General features: G+C 46.3%; 2 protein-coding genes across 3 annotated transcripts in view; one reads left to right on the top strand and one right to left on the bottom strand.

Moving 5' to 3' along the window:
* Nucleotides 1–14,540, top strand: part of Xrcc6 (X-ray repair complementing defective repair in Chinese hamster cells 6) — a 29,379-nt gene extending 14,839 nt beyond the window's left edge. Inside the window, exons 6-13 of the mRNA XM_013024777.1 lie at nt 711–894; nt 1,996–2,182; nt 5,777–5,945; nt 7,284–7,445; nt 9,452–9,581; nt 9,911–10,011; nt 12,636–12,749; nt 14,265–14,540. Coding sequence (XP_012880231.1) covers nt 711–894; nt 1,996–2,182; nt 5,777–5,945; nt 7,284–7,445; nt 9,452–9,581; nt 9,911–10,011; nt 12,636–12,749; nt 14,265–14,458 — 1,241 coding nt within the window. The 3' untranslated portion in view covers nt 14,459–14,540. The remainder of the gene's footprint in view (nt 1–710; nt 895–1,995; nt 2,183–5,776; nt 5,946–7,283; nt 7,446–9,451; nt 9,582–9,910; nt 10,012–12,635; nt 12,750–14,264) is intronic.
* Nucleotides 14,541–18,470: 3,930 nt separating this feature from the next.
* The window catches only part of Nhp2l1 (NHP2 non-histone chromosome protein 2-like 1 (S. cerevisiae)), an 8,747-nt gene continuing 5,488 nt past the window's right edge, over nt 18,471–21,729 (bottom strand). For both annotated transcript variants that reach the window (XM_013024955.1, XM_013024954.1), the window contains exons 2-3: nt 21,336–21,456; nt 18,471–19,621 (exon numbers count right to left, since the gene is read on the bottom strand). In XM_013024955.1, coding sequence (XP_012880409.1) covers nt 19,359–19,621; nt 21,336–21,456 — 384 coding nt within the window. In that variant the 3' untranslated portion in view covers nt 18,471–19,358. The remainder of the gene's footprint in view (nt 19,622–21,335; nt 21,457–21,729) is intronic.

Here is a 21,729-nt window from a genome sequence, read left to right as displayed (position 1 = left end):
GCTTTGTCGTACTGTCTAGAGGCCTCTACCAGAGCAAGCTTGTCTGTGTGTGTGTGTGTGTGTGTGTGTGTGTGTGTGTGTGTGTGTGTGTGTGTAAGGGCATATATGTATGTTTGGCTCAATTGGGACCCTTGTGTTCTCACTTGGCTTTTTAAAAGCTCAAGGCTGGCATTCTACCACTTAAGTCATACTTCAACCGGCATTTTTACTGGTTGGAGACACATGTCTCATGAATTGCCTGGGCTGTCTTTGAACTGTGATCTTTAGATCTCAGTCTCTTGAATAGCTAGGATTACAGATGTGAGCCACCTGCACCCAGTACAAGCTTATCTTGACTTCAGTGCTGTCATGTATAATTACTTTAGTATGTTATCTATAGCTACTGTAACAGCTGGCTTGTTTCTTTTCTTAATATCACACAAGTAACGCTACATACTTGGAGGTCATCCATCCATTCATTTATTTTAGTGTTTTCTTTTTTTATTGGTCCTAGGGTTTGAACTCAGGGCCTGGGCACTGTCTTTGAATCTTTTTGTGCTCAAAGCTAATGCTCTACCACTTGAGCCACAGTACCACTTAAACGTTTTGTTGTTGTTGTTTAGGTGGACTGAGGAATTGAACCTGGAATTTCATGCATGTTAGGCAAGCACTCTACCCCTAAAGCCACATTCCCCGCTGGCCCGCTCACTTTTTGCCTCTCCTTATACCAGGTATCTTTCTTGACTTGATGCATCTGAAGAAACCAGGAGGCTTTGACATATCCTTGTTCTACAGAGATATCATCAGTGTAGCAGAGGACGAGGATCTTGGGGTTCACTTTGAGGAGTCAAGCAAGCTGGATGATCTCTTGAGGAAAGTTCGTTCCAAAGATACCAAGAAGCGTGTGCTCTCAAGGTGTGTACTAAGCCTAGATCAGCTGCCCCTGAGTCCCATACCTAATCCCAAATAGTGCATTGCTTTGCCTTTCCTGGGCTGTGCTCCTACCTCTCTGGCCTCCTCTAGAACACCTGTGTTTCCAGACAGCCCAATCTATTTGTTTTGCTTTCTCTTGCAGGGGCTGGTGAGGTATTTCTCTAGAGGAACGTGGCCTTCATGCCTTGTTCTAGTACATTGTTTAGCGTCATTTTCTCTGTGGGGTAACAATACCAGCCTCATACCAGCTTAATGTGAGGTATACATTTAAAAAAATATAAGCAAGCATGTTTAGAATGAAGGCTTAATAAGTTTTAATTAGGGGCTGGGAAGGTGGCTCAGTGGTAGAGCGCTTGCCTTGCATGCCTGAGACCCTGGGTTCGATTCCTCAGCACCATATAAGCAAAAAGAAAAAAAGCTGGAAGTGGTGCTGTGGCTCAAGGGATAGAGCGCTAGCCTTGAGCTGAAGAGCTGAGGGACAGCGCCCAGGCCCAGAGTTCAGGCCCCACGACCGGACCCCCCCCCAAAAAAAAGTTTTAATTAATAATCATTGTTAAAATTGTATCATCTTGGGCTGGATGCCAGGGGCTCAGGCCTGTAATTCAAACTGCTTAGCAAGCTGAGGATTGAGCTTCAAAGCCAGCCTAGGCAGAAAAGTCTATGAGACTCTTATTTGAAAAATTAACCACAATTGTGGCTCTAGTGGTAGAACATCAGCCTTGAGCAAAAAAGTTAAGGGACAATACCCAAGCCCTGAGTTCAAGCCCCAGTACTAGCATACACACACATTGGCTTAATCTGGTTTTTCACCAATGGGAACCAGAATGTTAGATTATCCTTCCCCCCCCCTCCAGGGGGTGGAGGAAGTGTCTTGTTCTAGTACTGGCTGGCCTTGAACACACAATTCTGTCTTAACCTGAGTGCTGGGAAACAGGCAGACACTGCTAGGCTTGGCTGCATTCTATTTATATTCTAAGAGCTTCGTTAGCACAAATCAAAACTGAGTGCCATGAAAGGAGTCTGATGAGAAAGTATATATAATTTTTCAATCTGTACTTTTTGTATTTTCTTCTTCTCCCCCAGGTTAAAGTTTAAGCTCAACAACGACATAGTGCTCACTGTGGGCATCTATAACTTGGTCCAGAAGGCTACCAAGCCTTTTCCAGTGAGGCTTTATAGGGAAACAAACGAACCACTGAAGACGAAATCCAGAGTATTCAATGTAAATACAGGCAGCTTGCTCCTGCCCAGTGACACCAAAAGGTCTCAGGTAGGTGGACATTGCTTGTGACGGAATGTTCTCCCATTCTAGCAAGCGGTCACAGGAGTAGACACACTGACATCACTTCCACATGACACACATAGTGATTTCTCTTTAGAGCTGTGGCTTCTGGGTGAGTGTGACTTTGAAGTGGAGAATGTTAAACAGGGCCAGCGTTTATAAGAGCTGTGGCATGCGCAGTCCTTGCTCGAGCAGTGGCAGATGGTGCTTGCTAGTTAGCCAGGACATGTTGAGATGCAAAGTGGGGAGAACTTCACTTTGCTAATAAGCCAATTTTTTTCTGTGTTTTTTGAAATAATATATATCAGCTCTTTGACCTGAAGGACAGAAGATAAGACATTCCCTTTCCCCTTCCCCTTCCTCTTCCTCTCACTTCAGTTTCATCCAGAGAAGAATTTGAGTTGAAATTAAAATCAAATGAGTCATCATTTTAAATTATGTAACACGTGGAAGAGAATCAGTTTTACTTCACTGCAGGACCTTAAAGGGATGACTGAAATTAAATATTATTTTGGTTCAACCCCTGAGATTTATTTTTGGGAACACAGATTTCAACCAGAGAATTTTGCCCTACTTTTCTGGAAGACAAGCTCAGAAACGTCCTGTTCTATTTTGGAAGTAACTAGTTTTTTCGTATGTGTGTCTGTTTATTTACATACAGAAGTTCTTTGGGCCACCGACTTTTCAGGGCCTGGGCTCTGTCCTTATTTTTTTTCACTCAAGGCTGATGTTCTACCACTTGGGTCACAGTTCTATTTCTGGGTTTTGGGTGGTTAATTAGAGATAAGATTCTTATAGACTTTCCTGTTGAGGCTGGCTTCCAACTCATTGGTCAGATCTCAGTCTCCTGAGTAGCTATGATTAAAGGTGTGGACCACCAACACCAGGCCACTGAATCTATATCTTTTTTTTTTTTGGTCGGTCGTGGGGCTTGAACTCTGGGCCTGGGCGCTGTCCCTCAGCTCTTCAGCTCAAGGCGAGCGCTCTACCGCTTGAGCCACAGCGCCACTTCCGGTTTTCTAGTGGTTTATTGGAGATAGGAGTCTCACGGTCTCTCCTGCCTGGGCTGGCTTTGAACCGCGATCCTCAGATCTCAGCCTCCTGAGTAGCTAGGATTACAGGCGTGAGCCACCAGCGCCTGGCTGAATCTATATCTTGATCCTGAGAAAAGCTTGAGAGACAAACAAAAATTTTAAATTGTTATTATAAAGGTGATATACTAAGGAGTATGGAGTACATTTCTACCTCTTCCCTTCTATCCCCACCCTTAATTGTATAGTTCACCTTGAATATAGTGTCTAGTGAGGTTTGAGGACCCAGGTTTGGCTCTTGGTAGTGCATTTGTTCACCCATTGTCCCTCCATTTCTGTGCCAAGACTATTTTTTGTGTGTGCTTGAACTCAGGGCCTGGCACAGTCCCTGAGTTTTTTTTTTGCTCAAGGCTAGTGGTCTACCATTTCAGAGTCTGCCGTGGACCGGCTCTGTCGGGACAACGGGGGACACCTCGGGGAGGAACCTGGAATAGGGGGGGAGATGGCAAACAGACAACTCACACACAAGAGGAGTGGATGCTGAGTACGATTTATTGCAGAGGATAACAAACTTTTATAGCAAAAAGTCTCCATAAGAAAGGGCAAAAGGTTACACAATCTTGCTGCAGGACTTCATTCTTGGGTGGTCACCAGCTGGTCGCCTGATAGGCACTTGATAGGCACTTGTTTCCGGCTTATCTCTAAGAAATACAATGGGTTTCGATGTTTGTCACCAATTAACCATTACCTATTTTTATAGAGGCCTTAACTGTCCCATAAGATCTTTCCTGTTCCTTTTTTAATAGTAAACACCAAGGAGACCTAGATCTAGCAAGTCTCTTAGTAAATAAAAGAGAGTAGCAGGAAGTTCTTTCTCCTAAGTAGTTATCTCAGCAGTTGCCATACACTCTTTCTGTTCTAGCTGACCCTACAGCTTCTTGTAAATCCCTTACAAACAATTCCTTCTGCTGAAGTGGCATTGTGAAACCCCCAATACTTTTATATTTGCTTATGGCTTGTCTACTAGCCTCCATTAGAGGGGCTTTCAGGGTAGCACTTAACGCTGGTGAGTTAGTCATATTTTTAAGACACTCATCAGATATTGGAGTCGTCAACACTCTTAAGAAAGAGCTTTGAATAAGGGAACGTTGACAATGAGTAAGTACAATGAGCAGCAGAAACAGTAAAAGATTAATAGGCACTCTTATACAGTGAGGAAAAGAAAAGCAGAAACAAACCTTTCCCAGGGGTTTGCCAGCCTTTCCAGGAGTAGGCCTCTTTGAAGCCCTATTCTCCGAGGTAGACTTCGGTGAAGTCCCAATACTCAGAGATAGGTCTCTGAAGCCCCATTCTCAGGTCTGAACGCTGGTTTCCCATGCTAAGCAGACTCCACTGGAGTAGGCGTGGCAAGAGTCAGAGCTCCATTTCCAGCTTTTTTTTGGCAGTTTATAGGAGCTAAGAATCTCATAGACATTCCTGGCTAGGCTGGCTTCAAACCATGATCTCAGATCTTAACAACCTGCATAGCTAGGATTACAGGCATGAGCCACTGGTGACCAGTGAGGGAGTTTTTGGTTGTTGTTTGTAAGATCTGAATTTGACTCTGCTACTAAATCTTGGTGCTAATCATTCTGGATTAAAATACTAACAAGTTTTAAAGTGAACACTTAGGAATATCTGTTCCTATCTGCCACCTTTTGTGAATGACGGATGAAGCTGGGAGATTAGCAAAGGAACAGTTGTAGAACGTGGAATGAATTGCCCAGTCAGTGAGTTGCAGTTGACTCATCTATTAAAATTAAAAAAAAAAAAAAAAAAGGGCTGGGAAGGTGGCTCAGTGGTAGAGTGCTTGCCTTGCATGCATGAGGCTCTGGGTTTGGTTCCTCAGCACCACATAAGCAGAAAAAGCTGGAAGTGGCGGTGTGGGTCAAGTGATAGAGTGCTAGCCTTGAGCTGAAGAGCTGAGGGACAGCGTTCAGGTCCTACAACCAAAAAAAAAGGAAAAACAAAATTTGTAGTGCTAGGATGAACCCAGGCTCTTGCGTATCACATGCCAGGTAGGCATCTAACACTGAGCTGCAGCCCTAGTTTTTTGTTTTTTTTTTTTTTTTTTAGAAAGGGTTTCACTATATAGCTCCAGATAGGTTAAACTTGTTATATAGCCAGGCTGGCCTCTGATTTGTAACTCTTCTGCGTTAGCTTTGTGAGTGCTAGGATTACAGGCATATACTGCCATTCCCCGCCCCTTCACCCCTTTTATTATTTTTTTGAGACACAGTCTGACTGTAGCCCATGCTGGCCACTCCTCCTGCGTCTGGCATAGGCACCATACCCAGCTTTTCTGTCAGTTATTGTTGTTTTAATATTTAACAGAAGATAAAGCAGATGGCACGTATAAAAGTTCATGGCAGTCCCTCAAAATATATTCCCTCTTGGAGGAGAAGGCGGCCTTTGGCTTCTTGCTTCTTAAAGAGAGCTTGGTTAACTTGCTGTCATCTGGTCCCCTTTCCGCGTAGCTTCAGCATAGGCGTTTTCATTGTTCCCCTCCTAGATCTACGGGAGTCGGCCCATCATACTAGAGAAAGAGGAAACAGAAGACCTGAAGCGCTTTGAGGACCCAGGTTTGGTTCTCGTTGGCTTCAAGCCCTTGGCCGTGCTGAAGAAGCACCACTATCTGAGGCCCTCCCTGTTCGTGTACCCTGAGGAGTCCCTGGTCAATGGTAAGTGGCACAGAGCCAGGATCGATGGAAGATGCTTAACACAGGACACGAGCCATGGTTCCCATGGGTCCTGCCTAGACACTGTACAGGAGATGCTCATGGGTACTTAAAATGATTCATGCTCAACTTTTGGAAATGTGGGGTGAAACCAAGTTAGAAGTCTCTTCGGGACCCTTACTATGCTGATATAAAAACATGAAAATGAAAATCCAGGAGATGTGGACTTTTTAAAGACTTTTCCTAACTGGGTGCAGGTGGTGCACATCTGTAATCATAGCTACTCAGGTGGGTGAGATCTGAGGATTGCCAGCCCAGACAGGAAAGTCCATGAAACTCTTACCTCTAACCAGCAAAAAGCTGGAAGTGGAGGTGTCACTCAAGTGGTAGAGTGCCAGCTTTGAGCAAAAGCTAAGGGACAGGCCAGGTGCTGGTAGCTCACACCTGTAATCTTAGCTACTCAGGAGGCTGAGATCTGAGGATCATGGTTCAAAGCTAGCCTAGGGAAGAAAGTCTGTGAGACCCTTATCTCTAATTAACCACCAGAAAACCAGAAGTAGCCCTATGGTTCAAAGTGGTAGAGTGCTAGCCTTGATCTGAAGAGCTCAGGGATAGCGCCCAGGCCCAGAGTTCAAGCTCCACAACCAACAACAACAACAACAAAAAAAGGTAAGGGACAGTGTCCAGGCCCTGAGTTCAAGCCCTAGTACTGGCAACAATAACAAAAATCCCAGCTTTTCCTGTGGAATTATTTGAGGCATCAGATAATAGAGTAGCTAGGATTACAGGCATGAGCCACCAGCACCCGGCTAGAGGTAGATTTCTTAAAATGCTGGACACCAGTGGCTCAGGCCTGTAATCCTAGCTACTCAGGAGGCTGAGATGTGAGGATTGCGGTTCAAAGCCAGCCCAGGCAGTAACGTGTGTGAGACTCTTATCTCTAATAAACCACCAGAAAACTGGAGGTGGTGCTTTGGCTCAAGAGGTAGAGCACTCTCCTTGAGCTAAAGAGCTCAGGGACAGCGCCCACGCCCAGAGTTCAAGACCCACTACCAAACAAAACAAACAAACAAAAAAACCAAGCTGGACATGGTGGTTCACACTGATAATATTAGCTATATGGTCTAAGGCTGGCCTGGGCAAAAATGTGAGACCCTATCTTAAAAATGGAGTAAAAAAGATGAGGGAGCCTGGCTCGTGTGGTAGAATGTGAGACCCTGAGTTCAAACCTCAGTGCTGCCAAGAAAAAGAAAATGAAGAGAATCTGTAGGGTTATATGATGGTCTAAGAAGGAGAGGAAAAGTCTTTGGGATGCTAACCCCTGAGACGTTTGTTTTTTAGGGAGCTCCACCCTGTTCAATGCTCTGTTCATCAAGTGTCTGGAGCGCCAGGTCATAGCAGTGTGTAGGTACACAGCCCATAGGAACGTTCCCCCTTACTTTGTGGCACTGATACCACAAGAAGAGGAGCTGGATGACCAGAAAATTCAGGTGACTCCTCCAGGTATGTGGCTTTCTTTGGAGACAAGGTCTTGCTTTCTAGATCAGTTGGCCACAAACTCATGATCTCCCTGTTTCAGCCTCCCAAGTGCTGGGATTAAGGGCATGGACTACCATGCCCGGCTTTGCCTTTGTTTTATGCTCATATGTCTGAAAGCTCTCTTGGTTTCAGACCCATCTCTGTTACTTGTTAGCTGACCAGCTTGGGCAAATAGCCATTCTGCTAAGATTCTTTATCAACAGAGGTGGGAATTCTGGAACACCTTCCCCTCCACGTGATTTTGCATTGGAAATAAGTTAATAATGTGCTGCTTGTGCCCAGTCTCTAGGCATGCTATTAAAAATTAACTATAAAGCTACCTTTTAGGCCAGGCCACTGGGGGCTCACGCCTGTAATCCTAGCTACTCAGGAGGCTGAGATCTGAGGATTGTGTTTTAAGGCCAGTCTGGGCAAGAAAGTCTGTGAGACTGACTCTTAATTCTAACCATCAAAATGCCAGAAGTGGAGCTGTGCTCAAAGTGGTAGAGCATGAGCCTTGAGCAGAAAATCTCAGGGACAGTGGGTAGTTCCTGAGTTCAAGGGCCAACACTAAACAAACAAAAGCTATCCTTTAAAGGTTTATTGGGCTGGGAAGGTAGCTCAGTGTAGAGTGCTTGCCTTGCATGCATGAAGCCATGGGTTCAATTCCTCAGCACCACACAAGCAGAAAAAGCTGAAAGTGGTGTTGTGGCTCAAGTGGTAGAGCGCTAGCCTTGGGCTTAAACGCTGGGCCTGGGCGCTGTCCCTCAGCTCAAAGCGAGCACTCTCCCACTTTGAGCCACAGCGCCACTTGGAGATAAGAGGCTCTCAGACTTTCCTGTCTGGGCTGGCTTCAAACAGCAATCCTCAGATCTCAGCCTCCTGAGTAGCTAGGATTACAGGTGTGAGCCACTGGCGCCTAGCTTTTAAAGGTTTATTTTTAACTCTAGACATCAGTACTCACAACAACTCAGTCATTAACCACTCCCCAGGTGAGCCTCGCCTGTCGCACGCTTCTCTTCTGCTGGGGCTGAGACCATCCATAATCAGCTGGTTCTCAGGCTAGGTGAGGTGTTCTAGGAAGGCTAGAGGACAGGAGAGGTAAGGGCTTGGTCCCTCCTCCTTCTTCAGCACCGCCAGCAAGGCTTTGCACTTGGGGGCAGTCATTGAGTCAGTTTTACTTTTTTTGCGGGGGGGGGGGGTCTGGTCGTGGGGCCTGAACTCTGGGCCTGGGCGCTGTCCCTCAGCTCTTCAGCTCAAGGCTAGCACTCTACCACTGAGCCACCTTCCCAGCCCTGAGTCAGTTTTTCATGCCTAAAACCAGCTAATAACTGGCCTTAGATCTACCTGGTAGTTCTTGCATCTTTCCATTTTAATATGTGCTGGAAAGTGAGGGAAAGAGGAGAGGTCAAAGGGCAGAAAAAGAGGGCAGTGGAGCTGAGACTTCATGCAGCAGGGAGGAGGCACGTCCAGTTGCTTCTAGATGCACTCAAACAAGCTAGAGCCTGGATTCAGTGCTGCTGCCATGCAGGGCCCAGGCTGGATGGGACCAATAAATACAGTTCCAGCCTTCCCCTCAGTCCTGAAGGCGTCTGCTAAGCCTATCAGGTGTCAGCTAGTGAAGGAGAACAGAGGTATGTAGGCCCCCGACCCAGCCCAGCACCACAGGACATGGAAGGGTGCATTTGGAGCTGACTGTGATACTTGAAATCAAATCTCAGAAAATGCTTCTTCTGGTCACCAGTGGCTCATGCCTGTTCCTAGCTACTCAGGAGGCTGAGATCTGAGGATCGTGGTTCAAAGCCAGCCCAAGCAGAAAAGTACATGAGACTCTTAGCTCCAATTAACCACCAGAAAACCAGAAGTGGCACTGTGGCTCAAGTGGTAGAGCACTTGCCTTGAGCTGAAGAGCTGAGGGACAGAGCCCAGGCCCAGAGTTCAAGCTCCACGACCAACAAAAAAGAAAAAGAAAATGTCTCTCCCTTCTTCAGGCTTCCAGCTTGTCTTCCTGCCCTACGCCGATGATAAACGCAAGGTACCCCTCACTGACAAGGTCATAGCCAACTCGGAGCAAATAGACAAGATGAAAGCAATTGTTCAGAGGCTCCGCTTCAAATACAGGTGAGCACTGCTCACTCTCGGGCTTTTATCTGGAGCTGTCTTCCACGCTGAGTCCCATTAGAGGTTCAGGCCCAGAAGAATGTGTGATAGAAGCTGGGTATGGGGATGTGAACGTGTAGCCCCAGTTTCCAGGAGGCAGAGGCAGGAGGACTGGGAAACTGAGACCAGGCTTGGGTGACATAGTGAGTTACAGTCTTAAAGAAACTGAGTTGTGATAAGATTGCCAACTGTTTTTTCTCAGCTGACCTTTGGCATTTCAGCAGGAACAATTTAATGTTGTCATTTAATTGGTAACGTCCCTACATTTTCATTTTATTGTTTTATCACAGAAGTGACAGCTTTGAGAACCCAGTGCTACAGCAGCACTTCCGGAACCTGGAGGCTCTGGCTTTGGACATGATGGAGCCCGAGGCAGCAGTGGACCTGACAAGTAAGAAGCTTGAGCCAGGTCTCGACAGTTTCTCTTAGTTTTTCTGTTTGATGAAACAGAATGGGGGATGAAACCGAGGTCTTTATACATCAGAGCAAGAGCTCTACTACTGTTGGTCATGAGGCTTTAACTCTTGACAGGGCGCTGTCTCTGAGCACTTTTGCTCAAGGCAAGCATTCTGCCACATTAAGCCATAGTACCACTTTCAGTTTTTTGGTGGTTAATTAGAGATAAAAGTCTCACAGACTTTCCTGCCTGGCCTGTCTTTGAACCATGATTCTCAGATCTTAACCTCCTGAGTAGCTAGGATTATAGGTGTGAGCCACCGATGCCCAGCTTGAGGATTTTTTTTTTTTTTTTTGCTAGTACTCCAGCTCAGGGACTTGTGCTTGCTCAGCAAGCTTGCTCAGCTGGCAGCTTATTTGGCTCCAGTCCAGATTTTTGCTGGTTATTCTGGAAATGGAGTCTTGAAGATTTTTCTGCCTTGGGCTGGCTTCAAATCATGATACTTCAAATCTCAGCCTCCTGAGTGCCTAAGATTATAGGCTTCAGCTGCCAAGAAGTTCATTCTTTCTCATAAAGAAGGCTGCTGCTGGGATTGGTGGCTCACACCTGCAATCCTAGCAACTCAAGAGGCTGAGATCTGAAGACAGAAGATTGAAGTTGGCCAGAGCAGACAAATTGGACAGACTCTTATTTCCAATTAACCAGCAAAAAAAAAGCTGAACTGGAGATGTGGCTCTAGTGGTAAAGCACCAGCCATGAACAAAGAAAATAAATGAACTCAAAGTCCTGAGTTCAAGCCTAGGTACTGGCAGATAAAAAGGCTACCTTCTTTTTGATTTCACTCCGACCAGTTGATGCATTTCCTAGCCCTCTCTAAAAGCTTAACCTCATTGACTGTCAGACGATCTCTGCTTCAAAGATTTTTCTAGACTGCCTGGGAGTTGACTTGTCTAATTCTGCAGTGAGGAGGAAAGAGGGCCAGGTTCCTGGAACCTGCCTCTGAACTAGGCTGCCCTGTGCTTACACATCTGTGAAATTCAATTCTATATAATACTGAGTATCTGCAGTATGCCAGGCGCTGTTGGTCATCCTGTGCATCAACTCATTTAAATCCTTAGTCTAGGAACTAGGGGCCATCATTGTCCTAATTCTACAGAGAAGAGAATGATTTATCCAAGGTACATGTATTAAACAGTAAGTGGTGGATCAAGGATTAGAATCCAGCATCTCTTGCCCAAAGCCCTTGCCTGAACCACTGTGCTTACTGCCTCTTCAGTACACTATGTGCTCTCCCTGAGAAAAGTCCCCTCGTCATCCACTGTGGGAAGCTTTTGGCCATCTCTGGCCTTGCTGTAGTTTTTGTATCGTGGGGCTTGAACTCTGGGCCTGGGTGCTGTCCCTGTGCTCTTCAGCTCAAGTCTGGCAGTCTGCCACTTGAGCCACAGCACCACTTCCAGTTTTCTGGTGGCTTATTGGAGATAAGAGTCTCAGGGACTTTCCTGCCCAGGCTGGCTTTGAACTGTGATCCTCAGATCTCAGCCTCCTTAGTAGCTAGGATTATAGCTATTCTTCATAAGGATTATAGGCATGAGCCACCAGTGCCCAGCTGCTGTAGTCTTTTTTGATTGTGAGTTTTTTACACAGGGAGTTCACTGACAGGTAAATATCCACTGGGAAGCAATTGGATTTAATGGAGAGTCTCACAAAGGTTAAAACAATCAGAATCATTCATTTGTCAGGCTTCACTTCCAAGTTATACTATTCGAGACAGTAGATATATTGTAGGTATTATAGAGGATAGTAGGTACTCTGATGCCAAGTCTGGCAGAAGAGAATGCTTGAGTTAAGCAACCCCTTGCTTTAAGACATTAAGTTAATTGTAAAGTGCTGACTCCAGATTCTTGGAATCCATACCCACAGATTCATCCAAGCTCAGATTAAAAAAAACTTGGAAAACTGGGCGCTGGTGGCTCACGCCTGTAATCCTAACTACTACTAAGGAGGCTGATATCTGAGTTTCATGGTTCAAAGCCAGCCTGGACAGGAAATTCTGTGGGACTCTTACCTCCAATAAACCACTCAAAAAACTGGAAGTGGTGCTGTGGCTCAAACGGTAGAGCACTTGCCTTGAGCTGAAGAGCGCAGGGACAGCACCCAGGCCCAGAGTTCAAGCCCCATGATCACCCCCCCCCCAAAAAAAAAGAAAAACAGTGCATCTGCATCGAATATGGTAGCCTTTGGGGTGAGGATCTTTATTCCTTAAAAGATACAGTGTTAAATCTATTTCCACAGCATCACCATTGTATATTGGGTAGAGTAATAATCTAGAGGTGATTTAAAGTATGAGAGAGAGGTTAAATGCAGATGCCTTGCCAGTTTAAAGAAGGGGCTTGAACAGTGGAGGATTTGCTGGGAAGCAGCCCTCACACCCAGGGACGGCTGTGCGTGGGGGACGCTGAAAGGACTTCATTGAATGACTTCTGGTCATCAGGTCAGCTGCCTTCTCGCAGGCCCTTCTGACCTCACTTCCAGCTCCTGCTTCTCATGGAGCTGGCTGTGGACCACGCCAGCCTTGCTTGCCACTTACCTGGCCACTCTTCTGTGTTTGGATTTTCTAGTGCCCAAGGTTGAAGCAATGAATCGAAGACTGGGCTCCCTGGTAGATGAGTTTAAAGAACTTGTCTATCCACCAGACTACAATCCAGAGGAAAAAGTGAACAAGCGGAAACGAGGTGAGGAACTGGGTGTGGAGTACACTGGGTTCTCGTACAAAGTGGCTTAAGTTTCTAATTGTCAGGGTCTGGGCAGCGTTAGGCATAACGAGTGAGACTGCATCTTAACCAATGGCCGAGTGTGGTATGCGTCTGTCATCTCAGCAGAAGGTAAGCATAATGGCTGGGCGCAGTGATGTGTGTGTGTGTTTGTTATTCCTAGAAACAGAGCGTGCAGGAAGGAGGATCACAACCTAGGCTGACCCAAGCATAAAGTAAAGCCCAACTTTGAAAATAACCAAGATGAAAAGGGGCTGTAGGAATAGCTCAAGTGGTAGAGTAGCTGCTGTGTACGTGCTAGGTCTTGCGTTCAATCCCCAGTTTGGGCCTGGGCAAAAAAGTGAGACCTTATCTCAAAAATAACCATACAGGACAGAAATGGAGGCGTGGATCAGCAGTAGAGCACATGCCTAGCAGGTAAGAGGCTCTCAAGTACAAACCCCAGTACCAGGGCAAAACCAAAACAGAACAAGTGATCATTTAAATCCAAAACAAGAGAAAATGCGCCAGATGCTAGTGGGCATGCCTGTAATTCTAGTTATTCAGGAGACACATCTGAGGCTTGCAGCTTGAAGCCAGCAGGGGCAGGAAAGTCTATAAGATTAATCGCAAAAAGCCAGAAGTGGAGCTGTGGCTTGAGTGGTAGAGCACTAATGTTGAGCAAAAAAAGCTCAGGGACAGTATCCAGGCCCTGTCTTTTTTTTTTTATTGTTGGGCTTGAACTCTGGGCCTGGGCACTGTGCCTGAACTCCTTTTGCTCAAGGCCAGTACTCTTACCACTTGAGCCATGCTTCCAGTCTAGCTTGGGGTAGGGGGAGGGAGAGCAGAATCTCCCTTCAACTTAGATTCTCCCTTGGTGTTTTTGCTTAAGGCTGGAGTTAACCATGTAAGCCATATTTCCACTTCCAACATTTGACACTATGGACTGGCTCAAAGTGGCAAGAGTGCTAGGCTTGAGCACAGAAGCTCAGGAGACAGCATTTAGACCTTGAGTTCAAGCTCCTTGACTAACCAAAAAAAAAGTTTCACTGATTTCAAACTGTGATCCTCAGATCTTAGCCTGTTGAGTAACTAGGGTTACAGGTGTGAGCCAGTGGTGTCTGGATGTTTATTTTTTTGTGCCTCTACTGGGGTTTGAACTCAGCACCTTGGCTTTTCCATTCAAGGCTGATACTCTACCTCTTAGCTACACCTCCACTTCTAGATTTTTGGTGATTATGGAGATGACGGAGAATTCCATGGGCTTTCCTGCCCAAGCTGGCTTTGAACCATGATTCTCAGAGCCGCCTGAGTAGGATTACAGGTGTGAGCCACCGGCATCTAGCTCTTTTGTTTTAAAATTAAAGCTGCTTTGTGAAGACATGTCTTCCCCACAGGACCTACGAATTGCAGTTATACAGAATATTGTCAACCAGGACTCTGCCAGCATATGGCATTGATAGTATTTCCAGTCATTCCTTCCTGCTCTTTTCTCAGATGATAACGCTTCTAGCAGCAAAAAGTTCAAGGTGGAGTTATCTGAAGAGGAGCTGAAGGAGCACATCAACAAGGGCACACTGCATAAATTGAATGTGGCCACACTGAAGGAGGCATGCAGGATGTACGGGCTGAAGTGTGAGCTGAAGAAACAGAAGCTGCTGGATGCCCTCACCAAGCACTTCCAGGACTGACCGCACAGCCAGCAACCTTCCACACCACAGGCTGCTGTCTTGTTTTTTTATACTGGTCCTGGGGCTTAAACTCAGGACTTGGGAGCTGTCTCTGAGCTTCCCTTTTTTTTTTTTTGTCAGTCGAGGAGCCCGAACTCTGGGCCTGAGCGCTGTCCCTCAGCTCTTCAGCTCCAGACTAGCACTCTACCACTTGAGCTATAAGCCACTTCCAGTATTCTGGTGGTTTATTGGAGGTAAGAGTTTCACAGACTTTCCTGCCTGGGCTGGCATTGAACCGTGATCCTCAGGGCATGAGGCACCGGGCCAGCTCTCTAAGCTTCTTTTTTTAGTTTATTAGAAATAAGTCACACAGACTTTCCTGCCTAAGCTGACTTTGAACCATGATCCTCAGATCTCAGCCTCCTGAGGAGGTGGCCTGAGCCACTGGTACCAAGTTTCCTGTTTTCTTTTTTCTCATCAAGTTAGTAAGTGTTTCTCCTGAGCTGCAAAGAGCTGCCTGACAGAAACCTAGGGGACATTTGAGACCTGCTGCTGTGGAGGCAGTGCAGCCCTGCTTTGCTGTGCCTTACTGTGCTGTGTGAATAAAGAAACCTAATTTTGTACTGTATACTGTTTTGCATCACTTAACATAGTTTTCACTCCCACTGGAAACTCATCATAACAATGGAAATACAACATTGTTTGAACTGTGATCCTCAGATCTGTCTCCTGAGTAGCTAGGATTACAGGCATGAGCCACCAGTGCCCAGCTGTTTTTTTTGTTTGTTTTTGAGACAATCTAGATAGACTTCAACTCACAGATCCTCCTGTCCACTTGACAGACATGTACCTCTCTGTGTTCTTTTCTGAGTTATTCCTTGTTAGGACAAGAAGGAAGACAATCCACTGGGCATGGTGGCTCATGCCTGCAACCCTAGGTACTTGGGAGGTTGAGATCAGAAGTCTTGAGGTTCAAGCCCAGCCTAAGCAGAAGTTCATGAGACTTCATCTCCATAAAAGAAGCTGGGTGTGGTATCTCTACCACAGTGGTTGCTGTGAGGAGGTATAAAATTAGGAGTGTGTTCAAGAAAAAAATTGAGCCTCTAAAAGAAATAGTTAAGGGCTGGGAAGGTGGCTCAGTGGTAGAGCGCTTGCCTTGCATGCCTGAGGCCCTGGGTTTGATTCCTCAGCACCACATAAGCAAAAAGAAAAAAGCCGGAAGTGGCGCTGTGGCTCAAGTGGTAGAGTGCTAGCCTTGAGCTGAAGAGCTGAGGGACAGCGCCCAGGCTCAGAGTTCAAGCCTCACAACTGGACCCAAAAACAAACAAAAAAATAAAAGAAATAGTTAAGGTAAAAAAGGGCTACAGCCATGGCTCAGTAGTAAGAGGCCCCAAGTTCAAACTCTACTGTAAAAATAGTTAAAAAGGAAGATAATTCTTCCACTTAGAAGAACTAGTGCTCATTTGCCTTTTGGAGAAATTAGACCACTTACCCTTGTTAAATGAAGTATGGTTAGAATCTCTGGATTCCAGATCAATCTATAAAGTGATTAATTGTGGTAGTCACAGCCATTTATGTGTATGTAAGAGAGTAAGAAAGTACCATGACTAGCCTGGTGCTGGTGGCTCATGCCTGTAATCCTAGCTACTCAGGAGGATGAGATCTGAGGATCGCAGTTCAAAGTCAGCCCAAGCAGGAAAGTCCATGAGACTCTTAGCTCCAGTTAACCACCAGAAAACCAGAAGTGGCGCTGTGCCTCAAGTGGTCGCCTTGAGCTGAAGAGCTCAGGGACAGCACCCAGGCCCAGATTTCAAGCCCCACTACCGGAAAAAAATAAAAATAAGGGCTGGGAAGTTGGCTCAGTGGTAGAGCGCTTGCCTTGCATGCTCAAGGCCCTGGGTTCGATTCCTCAGCACCACATAAGCAAAAAGAAAAAAGCCGGAAGTGGCGCTGTGGCTCAAGTGGTAGAGCTCTAGCCTTGAGCTGAAGAGTTGAGGGACAGCGCCCAGGCCCAGAGTTCAGGCCCCACTACCGGACCCAAAAAGAAAAAAAAATAAAAAATCCCATCACTGAGTCCCTGGTAATGCCGGAGTGTCCTGGACTATGAGAAGGGGCCCTGGCACATTCCCAGTTGACTTTTTGTTTGGTTTTTGGGCCAGTCATGGGGCTTGAACTCAGGGCCTGGCACTGTCTATCTCTTGCTGAAAGCTAATTAGTGGTCTACCACTTTGAGCCAGAGCTCCACTTCTGGTTTTCGGGTAGTTAATCGGAGGTAAGGGTCTCATGGACTTGACTGCCTGGTCTTGCTTTGAGCTGTGTTATTCTTATTTTAGCCAGGAATTTCAGCCTCCTGAGTAGCTAGGATTACAGGTATGAGTGCCACCATTGCCTCGCTCAGTCTGGCTTTTTGTTTTGTGGCTCCTGAATGACTTCCATCCAACTCTCAGTATCCTTTCTCCTGTTCGATTTACAACATGGGAAGTATGAAAACATTTCAAAGGAAAAACAACAGGAGTGCCAAACAGGCATAGGAATATTAGAATAGCCACTGTGATTTGCGAGAAATACTGTGTTTCTCCGAAACTAATGTTTGCTTCCTTAGCAATAAATAAAAAGCAACAAACTACATATACAACTCAGCGCCGCAATGACGCTTCAGTTCGCCAGGTGGGGCTGTCGCGAAATCTCGCTAGAGACTTGGGCCTGCGCATGCATCATGCACCAAGCCCGTCTGGACTCAGCTGCAGCAGGGCCTGGCTGCCATGACAGCAGGACACCACAGCAACCTTAACCAAACTCCAGGGACATGTGGAATAGCTCAAATCACTATGAGCCCTTCTCTCATGTCTTTTGTACTAAAAGCTAAGAAGAGCAAGGCAGGACCTCGAGCTTTGGGACCTCATCCCCTTCCTGTCATCTGGAAATACTCTCTCCAAATCTCACACACACACTGAGATGGGAGCTAGGACGAGTATGGCCTTTCTAGTTTGAGCCCTTGAAACCTGGACCACAGCATATATAAAAGCCAATTCTACCTGGGATTTACTCTGGCCCGTGGTAGCCGGCTCGCCAGAGTGTGGCTCAGGGTCTCGTGGGGAATGCTAATTCCCTACTTCACAATGACTTCCTCCTTGCACCAGACTGCTTATCCAATAGACAAATGCTACAACTATAAGCTCTACCTGGTTTTCAACGTGTAACCAATAACCAAGAAGAGGGAATACAAAGTCTAAAAACAAGTTTTCTCCTTCCCCATCCATGATTTATTATTTGGTGGCACTCAGATTTCAACCCAGGGCCCTCTACCACTTAAGCATGACCACAGCCCTCCAACATTTCAGAACAGGGATGCAAGCAAACATATACACAGGGCAGCCCCTTCCAGAAATTCTTAGTTTTTTTTTTTTCCTTTTTGGTTGTGGGGTCTGAACTCTGGGCTTGGGCACTGTCCCTGCGCTCTTCAGCTCAAGGCGAGCGCTCTACCACTTGAGCCACAGCGCCACTTCTGGTTTTCTAGTGGTTTATTGAAGAGTCTCATGGACTTTCCTGCTGGGGCTGGCTTTAAACCACGATCCAGATCTCTGCCTCCTGAGTAGCTAGGATTACAGGTGTGAGCCACTAGTGCCCGGCCCTTCCAGAACTTATTAACCAGTCCTAAATGTCAGTAGGACCAATAAGGATTCTAGAGTGACAGTCACACTTCCATGACTGAGTCTGGATCAGCTTGCCACACACAGATGTGTAGGGGTCTGGTCCCTAGTCAACAAATCAAATTATCAGGGCTGGGATAATGGCTCAGTGGTAGAGTGCTTGCCTTGCATGCATGAGGCCCTGGGTTCGATTCCTCAGCACCACATAAGCAGAAAAAGCCAGAAGTGCCGCAGTGGCTTAAGTGGTGAAGCGCTAGCCTTGAGCTGAAGAGCTGAGGGACAGTGCCCAGGCCCAGAGTTCAGGCCCCACGGCCAAAAATAAATAAATAAAAATCAGGTTTATGTAATCTAAACAAGCACGCACTGTCACACTTTGTTTAAAATGGAGTATGAATATACTTTTTTATTAGGATGTTCAAGAATGAATAAGACACCTATGTTTTCATGTGATAGAGAATACATCTGCGCCCACACTGCAGCAGAAGGTAAGGGCTCCTACAGCCAGTGCTAAGCAGCCACTGAAGAAATCCCCACTGACCCAAAGATAATTTCAGGACTCCACTGTCTGCTGTAGCTACCATGTAACTACTATTTTCCCCCCCAGAATCCTTCATTCCAGTATCAATTGACCCTTTTGTCCTTGCTACTTCTGAGTCAAGGCCCAGGTTGACCCACTCCCCCCCCCCTACATATTTCTCCTTTGGTATGTTGCTGCCCTACCGCCCTCAGAGGCCTGGGTCAGCTGAGAATACAGCATCATATCAAGAGCTGCCAGGAGTAACGCACACATTAGTAAATGGCTGGACACCCACCTCATCATAGAATACACATCTCCTTCTTAAACGATACATGATCATTCACAAAGAGGGAAATGCAAAGGAAACTCAACCACTGGGCCACGGATGGAGATTCCGCATGACAGGCACAAAGGACGCAAAGTGGCAGGTATTTATTCCTGTCCTGCATATAGAAGGGAGTTGGCAGGTGAAAGCTGCAACAAAATCTGTACCTCAGGTTAGGTCTCTCCTTGTTCTTTCTGCCTATTTTGGGCATTAGCTCAGTTTTCAAGACAGGATAAAAGGATGACAGAGGACGAAGGGGAGATAGGGGAAAACATTTCTGTAAAACAAACTAAAACAATACAAAAATCTAGAAACCAGATTTAGTACAATACTTTATAATAGAAAGGCATTGAAAATACTACATGCTAACACTGACAATATGATACACGACTTCAGGGGGTGAGGGGGCGTGTGGCTGAGGCCAAAGGCTTAGACTAAGAGCCTTTCAATGGACTGCTGAATGGACTGGATCTGCTGCTTCAGCTGAGAGCCTTCTTTGATGGTGACAGAACAGGCAATGACAGGCCTGGACACCCCGCAGGCTCGCCCCAGGGCCTGCTTAGAGCGCACGAACACGTAGGGCACATTCTTGTCTTCACACAGCAGGGGTAGGTGCAGGATGATCTCCAGGGGCTCGGCATCTGCTGCCATCACAATGAACTCAGATATGCCTCTGTTGAGGGTTTTGGTGGCTGTGGAGACAAGGACAGGAGGCCATGGGCCACATGCAGCTTGGACAGGGCAGCCACAACAAAATAATTTCCAGGGAAAGAATAACAGACACAAGAAAAGTGGGCAAAATGGCCAGGCACAGGTAATTGTCTATCTCAAAGCACCCTGAGACTTGAGACAGTCAAACCTACATCCTGAATCTCACCACTTATTGGTTTGCTTTTGGTCCAGGACCAGGGGATGAACTGTCATCACTTACCTGGGTCAACTACAACAAACTCCTTGGGCAGCAAGAAGAGTGTAGTGTAGCACTTCTCTAGTACCTGCCACCAATGTTCAGTTCTATGCTCAAACTCCACCTCCTCAGAAAGGCTGAGTATCCTATTTAAAAAGATCCCTTTTTTTTCATGAACGCTAGGTAAGCATATTCTGAATCAGAGCCAAGATGTAGCATCTCTCACCTAAGTACCTATCTACCTGTCCTGACACCACTGAGCCTAGAGTAGCACAGAACCAAGTGTGCCATAAGGAAACAAGATGCTCAATTTATCTGTGTCCTCAGCTACCTGAGGATCAAGAACAAGTTCCTGTCCAGTGCCTTCCTGTCACTGGCCACTGCTACACCAGGAATCACAGCATGAAGAGCAGGGCTGAAACCATGAAGACAGATACACCAGCTACATGCTTTGTCTTCTTTCAGTAACATAGGTCAATGTGATTCTCATTGGTCCCTGCAAAATGCCCGATGTTTCACTATCTTCAGAGACAAGCCTCCACAGTGATCTACTGGCCATCTGTTTAGAACATTCTCTATCATCTGGGCAGAAATGTCTTGGCACATATAACTATTCCAATAAAAATTTCACTTGTTAACAAGGACGAAATTCATAGATGTTAAGTACTAAGATATAATGAAAAACAACATTCATTTAGGTGACTATTTTTGTGGTCATGGGGCTTGAACGCTGAGCCTGGGCACTGTCCCTGAGCTCTTCAGCTCAAGGCTAGAGCTCTACCACTTGAGTCACAGCACCACTTCTGGTTTTCTGGTGGCTAATTGGAGATAAATGTCTCACGAACTTTCCTGCCCGGGCTGGCTTTGAACCAGGATCCTCAGATCTCAGCCTCCTGAGTAGCTAGGATTATAGGTGTGAGCCACCAGCACCCAGATGACTTTAGAGAGCACCAAGGATTGATAACTACCTTTCAAAGAAAGAAAAAGAAAGAGAGAGAGAAAGAAAGAAATAGAAAGTGAGAGAGAGAGAGAGAAAGAAAGGGTTTATATATGACGAGAAAGAATATAGCAAAAAATATAGGAAAGTGATGACTCCTTAGTTCACAGTTAGCCTAAACAAGACTATAAAAAAAAAAAAAAGAAGGAAAGAGTTGGTTGCTGGTGGTTCACACTTGGAATCCTAAGCTACTCAGGAGGCTGAGATCTGAAGACAAGTTCAGAACCAGCCTAGGTAGACAAATTGGAGAGAATCTTATCTCCAACTAACCGGCAAAAATCTAGAAGTGGTAGAGTGCCAGCTGTGAGGGGGAAAAAACTAAAACAAAGCTCAAGGCCTTGAGTTCAAGCCCCAGTACCTCACCGCCCCCCCCCAAAGTACAGAAAAGGGGAGAATGAGAAAAACTCAGTCCTTCCTCCAAACTCTAAATCTAGACCAGGGGCTTCAGATGGAGAACCGTGGTGTTAACATCCTCCCTAGCAGAACTTCATGGCTGACTTACCCTCATTGGCTCCTTTCCGAAGCTGCTTGTAGTTACATGACTGCTGAACAAGATCTAACAGTTTCTTGGTGAGATGAGCATCTGCAAGAGGATAGGCCTTGGGATTCACATCGGCCTCAGTCTGTGGGGAAATACAAGCACCGGTCAAACCTCCCAAGAGGGCACTGCAGACAAATGACTCGTCAAAGCGGGAGATGGAAGATGAGGGGGAGTGATGGAGGGGACAGTAAGTCTGACTGCATTCAAAAAGCCAGCCCTGGCAGGAAGCCTGGGAGACTCCTACCCCCAATTAACTACCACAAGACCCAGAAGTGGCGCCGTGGCTCCAGTGGGAGAGCGCCAGCCTTGAGTGAAAGCTCAGGGACGGCGCCCAGGCCCCGAGTTCAAGCCCCAG

This window comes from Dipodomys ordii, unplaced genomic scaffold (genome assembly GCF_000151885.1).
Source record: "Dipodomys ordii isolate 6190 unplaced genomic scaffold, Dord_2.0 Scaffold79, whole genome shotgun sequence".
In the NCBI taxonomy this organism is placed as follows: Eukaryota; Metazoa; Chordata; class Mammalia; order Rodentia; family Heteromyidae; genus Dipodomys; species Dipodomys ordii.
This window is presented reverse-complemented; position numbering and strand designations above follow the sequence as displayed.